The sequence below is a fragment of the Equus quagga genome, chromosome 11 (assembly GCF_021613505.1).
Source record: "Equus quagga isolate Etosha38 chromosome 11, UCLA_HA_Equagga_1.0, whole genome shotgun sequence".
Classification (NCBI taxonomy): Eukaryota; Metazoa; Chordata; class Mammalia; order Perissodactyla; family Equidae; genus Equus; species Equus quagga.
Genome location: NC_060277.1, coordinates 69,375,161 through 69,385,985, shown reverse-complemented (window position 1 = coordinate 69,385,985; position 10,825 = coordinate 69,375,161). Strand labels below are relative to the sequence as shown.

The following is a 10,825-nucleotide window of genomic DNA, read 5'->3' as shown; positions in this document are numbered from 1 at the left end:
GGGCTGGTCCTGTGTGGGGTGTGGGAACCCGAGCAGGATGAGAAGTGTTTCCATGGACGGGTGGCCTGGCAGGGGTGTCAGCATGAGTGGGGCAAGGAAGGCATCCATGCAGGGGAATGGTCAGCCATGGGACTCAAGCTTGAGCTCTCAGAGGGGTGAGGAGGGCATCTATATGGAAGGGCAGCCTGATGTGGGGTGTTGGAGCCGAGGCGGTGAGGTGAGGGCGTCCAGGTAGGGAGTTCAGCCTGGCACAGGGAATCACACAGAGTTCTAGTAGCACAAGGAGATTGCTGCCACAGAGTAGCAGCCTGCAGTGGGTGAGGGTGACTCAAGGCAAGGGGGCGACCTGATACAGGAAGAAACACACAAGTGTAGTGAGGAGGCATCCAAGTTGGGGAAGGCCCAGCAAACAGTGTCAAGAGTCCAAGCAGGGAGAGGAGGTCACCCACAGAAGAAAAAGAATGGCGGCAGAAATGCAAGATTGATCAAATAAGTATATTAAGGATAATGGGATCCAGGTTTCTCACTGTTAAAGACAGGAGTTATAAATATAAAAAAGGAGAAAACTAGAATAAGCCTGTGGTTCTAGATGGGAATTGGAGGGATTGGTATGAACTCATGATTCACTCACTTTTTCACTCTTTTTAAATCAGGGTTTCTCAACCTCAGCACTACTGACATTTGGTTCTGATAATTCTTGTGTGTGTGTTGTGGGGCGGGGGGGAGTCACATGGGGGCGGTACCTGAGCATTTAAGATGTTTAATGGCATCCTTGGCTTATACACACTAGATGCCAGTAGTATACCCCCAACTGTGACAACTAAAAATGTCTCCAGACATTGCCAAATGTCCCCCTGAGGGGAGGGGAGAGAGCCTCCAGTTTGAGAACCACTGTTCTAAATATTCAAATAAATAGGAAGATGAAGCGTGCACACACAGACAGACACACATACACACACACACCCTAGCTCTGTCCACTGAGAGCGCCTGGTTGGGGTGACACCCTGTTAGTAATGAGCCTATCTAGTGCCCAAACCTCAGTTTCTACTAAAAGGAACAAGTTCAGCTTAGAGAAATGACTGACTCCAGGCCTAGGGAAGGGAGAATGTGAGGAGAGCATGAAATATTTTGTGTCAGAAAAGAGGAAATGTTCAAAAAAACTATGGGAGTATGTCAAAAGGACACAGAAGACAGCCTGAATGGGCTCCCATTGGCCAAATCCAGGTCAACTTAAGCATCAAAATAAGAATAATGGGCTATAAATGATGAATTAAACAGGAAGTCGTGTACCCATAATGATATAACTAAATGAATAAATTGCCAGTTTGATGAAAATTTGCATAGCTTCAAAGACTCTCCCCACTAAATAATTACTAATAACAAAGGGGAAAGATCAACTTTACAGTGGAGAAGGCTAGCTGACACCACTTAATCAAGTGATCAAAGTGAACATGATCAGTAATGAAACAAATCAAAATTGGGTTCCACCTGATAGGCTGCAATGTGAATCTGTGACACTCCTGCAAAAGATACAAAACCTGAATCTACTCCTGAGGATACACCCACCAAACCCAAAGAGGACATTCCACAAAACAGCTGGCCTGTAACCTTCAAAAGTGTCAAGGTCATGAAAGTTAAGAAAGTGCTGATAAACTGCTTAAGACTGGAGGAGAGTAAAGAGACATGATAACAAAACGCTTCATATTAATTCCAATCCTCTTGCTATAAAACATTTTTGGAGCACTCTGGGAATGTAAATTGGTATAATTTTCGTGGAAAAATTGTTTGGCAGGCCAAGCTTGGCTTCATTCATGTGTTTACTTGAAAACAGGTACAAGCATGATCATGGCACTACTACGACGTGGAATAGCTCCAAACTGGAAATTTCCCAAAGGCCCAATAATCGTAAAATGAATTTTAAAATTAGGCTATATTCACACAATAGAATTCTAGATAACAATGAGAATGAATAAGCAAAACTATTCACAGCAACATGATGCATCTCACAAACACAATGTTGAGTGAAAGCAGCTAGACACAAAAGGAGTACACAGTGACCTACTCCATCTATAAAAAGTTTAAAACAGGCAAAACTAATCTATGGTGATAGAGGTCTTTTTATTATTGGGTTGTCAGAGTTGTTTATATATTCCAGATACAAGTCAATCTAGGTACTTCTTACACTAAAATAAATCTAATTACTTGCCTTCCAAAGAGTGTTAAAAAAGAAAAGATTGTCAGGGGTCAAACCTCAATAGAGAGAGCAAGAACAGAAGAGACACTGCTAAAAATCAAAGAGGTGATTCAAAAAACTACTTAAGGAATTCTCTCCGAACAAAAGACAAAGATGAAAAGTATGACCAAACTGAAGAGAAGACGGAAGGTATATCTAGGAGAGTCACTATGCACTCCAGAAAATGAGAATGGGGTGGGAAGAAGCAAACAAACAAGAGAAGAGCAATGCCTCAGCTCAAGTAAAAATTGAGTTTTTATCAAAAAAGCAAACAGGATGCAGGGAAGGAACACAGAAGGGGAATTCTATTTTGACATGGTCTGATGAATGTCTGAATTCTAAGGATAAAGGGAAAACTTTTAGATTAAAAAAATCATTCTTAACATTGGACTTTTTCTTTTCTCTCTTTGATTTATTTTTGTGAGAAAGATTGGCCCTGAGCTAACATCTGTTACCAATCTTCCTCCTTTTGCTTGAGGAAGATTGTTGCTGAGCTGACACCTGTGCCAATTTTCCTCTATTTTATGTGGGACGCCATCACAGCATGGCTTGAGGAACAGCACTAGGTCCATGCCCAGGATCTGAACCTGTGAACCCCGAGCTGCTGAAGCAGAGCACGTGAACTTAACCACTACACCACGGGGCCGGCCCAATACTGGACTTTTTATCAGTAACTCTAGGTTGCAGAAGCTCATTAAGCAACATTTACAGAGTTCTGAAGGAAAAAGACTGTGTTACTATAATTGTGCTCCCAAAATATCTCCATGGGTGAAAGGAAAAGACAGACATGCAGCCTTTCTTAATATCTGAGGAAGTATTCTAGCACAACAAAAAATGAATTAGAATAAGCAATTCAAGAGGAAAACAGTAATCAACAGACAATAAAGTGCAATCAAAACAGTAGCCATCAACAATTAATTACAACGTGGTTCTGACATTCTAAAGAAAGTAATTTTAAGAGAGGTAAAATCTAAACACAATAAAAAAATGCTAAACCAACCAGCCAACCAAACCATCTGGAGCTGAAATTACAGATAATTTGAACACTTGGGATACGCTGAGGGAAAAAGAAGTGTGAGAAAGGTCTCATCTTGTTTGGAAGAAAAAGCAAAGGTTAAATTGTTAGTTGACAGAGAAATACAGATTGAAATAAGTGGACAAAATTTAACTACAACCACAACTATGATCAGACTTAGTAAACCATTAAAAAAAAAAGGAAAAGAACTTGGGAAGGGGGCAGGAAAAAATGTGTACTGGAGCTGGGCTGGGGTGGGGCATGGGGAGAACCACGGTTGACTGGCACAAAGCAATTAATTAGCTCATCTCATAAGAAGTAAGCTGACTACAACACAAATGCTTACAACACAGTGAGACCAAGTTAGGAAAAGGTCACTCTTACAGTGAAACTGGTAAAATCAACACAAAAAAGATGAGAGTAGCCAACTGCAAAAGGGCCCCAACTTAAGAGATGGTTTCTCAATGTGCTGCCCAGTAAGATGTGGAAAAGATTAGTGTTGGGGAGGGAAGGCAAAGGCCAAATGGTGACTGCTCTGTGCAAGCCCGTGGGTGCTGATTTCAGAGGCACAATAACAGCTACCCAGACAGACCTGTTGCTGCGTGAGGCCAATTCATCCAGCTTCATGGAAACGCATCTTCGCAATATCCTATTCTCCTAGTTCCAGTTCCACACGCATCAGACAACCTCCTGAACTACAATGTGGTCTTCAGGATGGATTTACACACCAAAAGGGAATACATATTCATTTTCCTGCCAGACACAAACCTCTGCGAGTTGTGACTGATTTATAAATCAGTCCAGAGTCCTATGCAAGAGGTGATTCCCCTGAGACTATGCATCTGTGGTCAAACTGCTAAAAAAAGTCCTTGGATCCAGAGACCTGAGGACCAAATGCTGGGTTCTGGGGACACTTCTCCTTCCCCACAGCCCTGCCAAGTTGGGAAGTCCTGTTTCAGCAGCTGTCTTTGATTACTTTCTGATTGCTCTCTGTTTACTGAAAAAAACAGGAGACTATCAGAAAGATGTCGGCTACTTCTAAATTAATATATAAATTCAACACCAGCCCAGTGAAAATACTGACAACATCTCTTTAACTTGATAAAAACGATTCTCAAGTTTATATGGAAAAATAAGCATGCAAGAACAGTGCAGGAAATTATAAAAAAGAATAAAGAAGACATAGCCAAACTGTCTAGGGTCTTTAAAAATGTCAATGTTATGAAAGTTAAAAAGAAAAAAAAAGGCAAGGAAAGTAGATTAAAGGAGACTAAAACAGTATGACATCTAAATGCAATGCAATTCTTAAGTGGATCCTGATTTTAAAAACAGAAGCTGAAAAGGACATTTGGGGGATAAATTAGGGAAATTTGTATGTAGGCTATATAGAAGATAAAAGCATTCCATCAAAATTAAAAATTTTAAGTGTGATGATGACACTGTAGTTATATAGGAGAACACGTTTTAGGAGACAAATGCTGAAATATTGAGGCTGAAGTGTAAATGAGATGGTTTCAATTTATTTTCAAAAGTTCTGCAAAAAAATAGATATACATATGTAAAGAGACAGATAAACCAAAATATTAACTGGTGAATCGAGGTAAAGATAATTGTTCATTGTTCTTTTCTTTCAAGTTTTCTGTAAGCTTAAATATTTTCATTATGAAAAGATAGAAATGCCATTTGTCTCTTACCGACTTTAAGGGAGGTAACATGGCTGCAAGCAATCCCAAAATCCTCTTCTGTGAACATTCAGCAAACACCTGCTCAGGGCTTGGAGTAACCGCCTTTTCCTCAACGGGCTTCTCAGATGATGCCTCTGAATTTTCAGCATCTGAGTTGTAAAACACCAAACTTTCAGATTTTGCCAGGGTCTATATATGTCCAAAGAGGTAAGTAAACCATGCACTGTCCCTGCGCCACTACTAGAATAAAGCTGGGACTTTAAAAATCTACTGCTGGACTCGTCTTGCTCAAGGAGGCCTATGCTCATCACTCCATTTATTTTTATTTTTTAATTTTTTTTAAGATTGGCCCTGAGCTAACATCTGTTCCCAATCTTTTTTCTCTTCTTCTCCCCAAAGACCTCCAGTATATAGCTGTTTATTCCAGTTGTAGGTCCTTCTGGTTGTGCTATGTGGGACGTGGCCTCAGTGTGGCCTGATGAGCGGTGCCATGTCCGTGCCTGGGATCTGAACCAGTGAAACTCTGGGCCACTGAAGCGGAGCACATGAACCTAACCACTCGGCCACAGGGCCGGCCCCTGATCATTCCATTTAAATGTGGAGCCTTCCCTCCCATCGCTCCCAACCCCTCTGCACTTCCCATTCCCAACCCTGCCCTTCTGTGCTCAGAGCATTTAACCACCTTTTAATAGACTGTATCACTGATATTTATTGTGTTTGTCTGTCTTTCCTTCTAGATTTTTGCTTTTTTCAGTGAGCTATCTCAAGCACCTAGAAATGCTCCTGGAGCATAGCAGGTACCCAGTAAAAAATTTGATGAATTAATAAACTGCATGTGAACCAGGATGCTAATCCTCAAGGGAATGAACCTAGAGTGGATTTTGATGACCTGGACTGACGTGGAGCATCACTGTTTTCTGGAATGCAGAATTATACGCACTGCAGAGATGACCATCAACCCCTTCCAAGAGCTGGCCCCACCGACAGGGCAGGATGCCAGGTGTTCACTCTTGTCTCCATCACAGAGTGGGCACATGGGAAAGCTCCTGCCTTCCTGGGCTGCCATAAAGAGGGGGCTCAGGTTTGCTGCCAGTCTCTAGGCCACAGTACTGCGATCTCTGCTCATCAGTCTTCCTAAAACACAGCTCTGACCTTGCCACTGCTATCCCCAGGCAGCAAAGTGCCACAGCGCCCTCCAGTTTCACATTCCAGTGCTCCACTCCATCCCTACACACCTGCCCAAGGGACTAACCCCTGTATTCTGGGGTTTCCCACTCTGAAGCCTTTGCTCATGTGGTTCTTTCTGCCCTGAATGCCCTTCCTCACAGCAGACCCTAGCACATTCAAGGTCCCTGTAGCCCTTCCCTTATCAGGCTTTATGTGGATGCCAATCACTGTCAACACTCACCTACACTTCTCTCTGGACAGAATCATATTCCACCTCAAATTACGGTTATCTGCTCCTTTGTCTTAAATCCTCCCAGACTGTAAGCTCCATGAGTTTACAGGGCAGGAGCTATCTGTCTATCTCTCTCACGTGGTCCCTATTTCAACCCCAGGGTAATCCCTAGCACAGTACTTGGCACATAGAAGGCACCCAGTAAATTAGGGAATAAAAAAGGTAGGAAAGGAGGCAAAGTGGAGGAAAGATGACTCTCAAAGTATTATCAGCATCACCTGATACAGAACTGAAAAATCATGCACCCTTGGTTGCTAGCCAATTTTAAATTGTGTGCAATAAACAGATCAGCGCTGGGTATGTGTGCATTTTAAGATGAAAGAGGTCAAGGTCATGGTCAAATAGTCTTTACCTGGAAGTCCTGTAGGTGTGCTAGCATCTGCAGGTGAGTCTGAAATTTGAGTCTGGCATGAAGGATCCTTCATTAACAATACACCTTCATCTGCCTTACTTCTCTGCTTGAAATCTAAAGGAACAACTGCCTTATGAACATCTCTCTTTCCCTAAAAACAAAATAGTGAGCGCAAAAGAATTCAGCTTTCTTATAACAAAAGTTGACTCATTAATATTATAATACAATTTTTTAAATCATTGGCAAATTAGTCTTCACAGACTAAAATACTTTTGAATTCCACTAGAAAATGTCCCTCATTTCTGATAAATCTATATTCTAATTAAGACAGTAATCACTGCATCACATCCCCCCAAAAATCTTCCAAATGTCAGAGCCTGCATCACATAAGCAATGGCTCTATTACAAATCTCTAACACATTCTATTTAGCTTTTAGAAGCCAAGTATGGAAAGTTCTTCTCTTGGGAAAAAGGGAAAAAACAAACTTGGGGTTTCTTTCTGGTATACTAAATTGACTTACACTTTTAAGAATTCCATTTTGGCAAGGAGACTTGTTAAGGGGGCCCTCACTGGAGCTGAGAGGGTTTTCTGGGCTCAGGAGGCTGGCAGAGAGCTGCCCAGGCTGGCGGGGTGACAGTCCTCAGCCTGAATTTCCTCAGGAGTGACTCAGAGTCACCCAAAAATCACCTGCACTCCTTAGGCCCTCAGGGTGCTTTTCCCTGTCATCACACAGGCTTATACGTGCAATCTAGGCCACTCAGGATGTCCTCTGTGCATGGTGTCGGCAGCCTAACTCCAAGAAGTCTGGGAAGCCCAGGATGCTTTGGAGCCAAAGATGGAGCGCTGCTCAACACCACCCACTCCCGAGAAGATCCTGACATCTTCCAGTGCAGCAAACTTATCCTCCCCTCTCTGGAAACTGTGACCCTGACATCGCTCCCACCCTCAATCCCCTCAAAAGAAACAAGGGTTTATAAGACTGTCCTAGGAGGGGACCAAGACTGAGAGAGTTACTTGCCTTGTTAAAAATGTACCCTCTGAAAAGACTTTCAACACCATACTCTCTGTACCATGTGGCACTTTGTGAGGACAATATAATTCCAACGTTCTGGCTAATAACTTTAGCTTGATCTTCTTTCCTGGTTTAACAGGGCTCCAAAGAGCTACTGCTGTTGCACCACGTGACACCCAGGGGCCTCAGTGCTGGCCTGAGGCTGTTGTACACAGAATCCCCTAGATGATGCCCCTGGCTAAGGTTGGTTTCTCAGTTGTATAAAATGAAAAGTGTCTCTACTCACTGGAGGGAGAGAGGGCAGTTACCCTTAATAAGGCCTGGGATTGCTAGAAGCACGTGAGTTCAAAAACAAGCAATTTGTATTCAGGGCCCAAATGGGATGTGGTCCTTAGGGCCATCATAGTGGGGACAGTGCTGGAAACTGCAGCTTTGCTAGAAGACCAAGAGACTGAGCCAGAGGCAGGATACCCTGGGAGCACCCAGCTGCTGATGACAAGGGGACCCAAAAGGTGGGGACACCTCAGAAATAAAAATGCTGCCCTGGGCGCTACTGGAAAAAGGCCAATTCCAGTCCCTAGGCAGGAAAAGCCCAAGACAAGCCTGAAACATCTTTTTGTATCAAAAATTAAGGAAGTACTCAAAGAATAATGGAGACATATCAAAGGACACAAAAGCCACCTGGAAGGAGCTCCCATTGGCCAAACATGGGATGATTTGAGCACCTAAATAAATACTGAAAAGTAATAGATTTTAATCCATTGAACAAAAAAAATCTGAGTCCATTCTGATAAATATAAATGAATAAGTACATAAAAGGGGAGGACAGTGCTGACAGGCAGCATGTTAAAGATTCTAGGAGCTCACGAGAAGATACGAATATTCCTAGGCTCAAAGGTGAAGATTACTGACTTATCCTGTCTCTGCTGATAAGGTTCTCTCTGCCCCACAGAATCCACGGGTGGTTAAAGTGCTGCCTGGAGAAGGGGTCCTGTGATCAACAATGTTGACACCTCAGAGACAGGCTTGAAGATTGCTATGCCACCTGTCTTGTGCTGACTCTGCCTGAATGAAGCTAGTAGAATTTTCAAGTTTTCGCTAGCCATCTTTGCTTTTGTCTTCCTCTAAACGACAGCAGGATCCCGGTGAGCTAGAATCACCAAATAGGGGATCCTTGAACTAGTTAACATGATGGAGATAAAGGACAGAAACACTAGCAGCTCCTGAGGCAGTCAGGGGCACTGACAGTATAAACTCAAGCTTTGGAGGCAGCATCACAGAAGCGATGCTGTGCTCTGCCACAAGACAGTCTTTAATGTCACTATCATGGGGTATGACTGGATCCAGACAGGCTCTTCTACTTATACAAATATATGTTGAGGGGGAGCAGAATACATGACCCCAAAATGTGCCAGTTTGGCACGCAGATTATTTCAAGCTGAAGGTTATCAGGACTCAGCAGACTCAAGACAAACTTCTACCTTTCCCTCAACTGCCTAAAAGAATTTAGATCGGCAGCCTGACCCAGACAGAGCGCTATTACCAGAGACAAGCTCTTATCTGCAAACCCTGTCTGCATGGCAGGACAAACAGCTGATTACCTAACATCTGCTCCTCTGATCATCCTGTGAACTGCCCTCCTCCCCTTGGAAGCCCCAGGCCCCTGTCCCATTCCTCAGCTCAGGCTGGCATGTAAGCCTCAATTGTCTGGCTTATCCTTGGGTCTCATATTTTTATGGGGCTAACCTACTTACATAATTAAATTTGTTTTCCTCATGTTAATCTGTTTTACATTGATTTGATTATTAGATCAGCCAAAGAACCTAGAAGGGTAAAAGGAAAATTCCTCCTCCCCAACAATGTGAACTACTACGTGTACTTGGTAAATAGTAAGCACTTAGTATCACGTATTTGTTGGCTGAATATAACAGCTACTCAGATAGTGTTCACCATGGGCCAGGAACTAATCTCTTCAGGTGCATAATCCTGTTCAATCCTTATAAAAACCACCAGGAGGCAGGTAAAAGGAGTAGTTAACACAGATATGGAACTTGCGACATACAATGTTTTAAGCACTTTACATACATTAACTCAATGTGTGTAATATATGTAACTCCTCACAACAACCCTATGGAATAGGTATTATTATTATCACCCCTATCTTACAGATGAGAAAACTGAAGTGAAGAGACTGTAGTAACACGCCCAAGGCCTGACAGAGCAGGGATGTGAACCCAGGCAACCTGGGTCAAGAGTCTGTGCCCTTAACCTCTCCGCTCTGCTCTCCTGTGTGACGGGCTCTCTGAGTTCAGCCTGGGATTCTGCCCAGTCGAGACTGTTATTTACATTGCAGTGCACAAAACGGTCTGTGTCTGACGGCTCCTCTGCAACCTCGACAGCTTTCTTCTCTAGCTGCTCCTCTGATGTTCCAGTGGGCACAGTGACTGACAGGGCCTGGTTTTCTGGGGTAGAGTCACCATCTGGCAACACACCAAGAAGAGCTAGAGCTTTCAGACCTACATGGGAAGCAAATAAGAGAACGGTGAAAAGTTTTCTAAGAAGGGTTATTTCCTGCAAATTCCATAAATCACTTTGCTACTATGTGGAAAAAAAAGGCTGAGTCCTCCACAAATCAACCTGAAGATTACTCAATACAAATCCCCTGGCGACCCAAATCTCTCAGTGCGTGATTTCAGACCCCAAAAGTCTGGATAGGAGGGAGACCTACACTTTATGAACAAGAGAAGACAAAAGATACAACAGAACTGTCTAGTCAGAAAATCAGTAACATTAAAATTTGACAATAGCCCCACACAACTGGATTTCTAAATCCCCACCGACAAACAGATCACAAAATAGCTCTTAAGCACTGGCATCATGCACCTGCTACCTAACACAGGTCTGACTTCCCCAACGCTTACCAGAACGGGGAGGCCCTTATTCTGAAAGAAATGGAAATGTCCCAGACAGTCAGCACACAAGCTCTTTTCTCCTTAGCACCCCTCAGTAAAGTCAAAATCATCTAGGTATTTTATTAGTCAAACTCTTTTAGTTATAAATAGCTCTCA

The 10,825-nt window shown here is 43.0% G+C and overlaps 1 protein-coding gene across 2 annotated transcripts in view; it reads right to left on the bottom strand.

Annotated features, from left to right (window-relative positions):
* ZZEF1 (zinc finger ZZ-type and EF-hand domain containing 1) overlaps positions 1-10,825 on the bottom strand; it is a 112,619-nt gene that overhangs the window by 29,174 nt on the left and 72,620 nt on the right. The window contains exons 37-39 of one of the 2 annotated variants that reach the window (XM_046674520.1): positions 9,924-10,273; positions 6,745-6,895; positions 4,943-5,082 (exon numbers count right to left, since the gene is read on the bottom strand). In XM_046674520.1, the coding sequence (XP_046530476.1) occupies positions 4,943-5,082; positions 6,745-6,895; positions 9,924-10,273 (641 nt within the window). The remainder of the gene's footprint in view (positions 1-4,942; positions 5,083-6,744; positions 6,896-9,923; positions 10,274-10,825) is intronic. The other variant, XM_046674521.1, reaches the window with a different exon arrangement.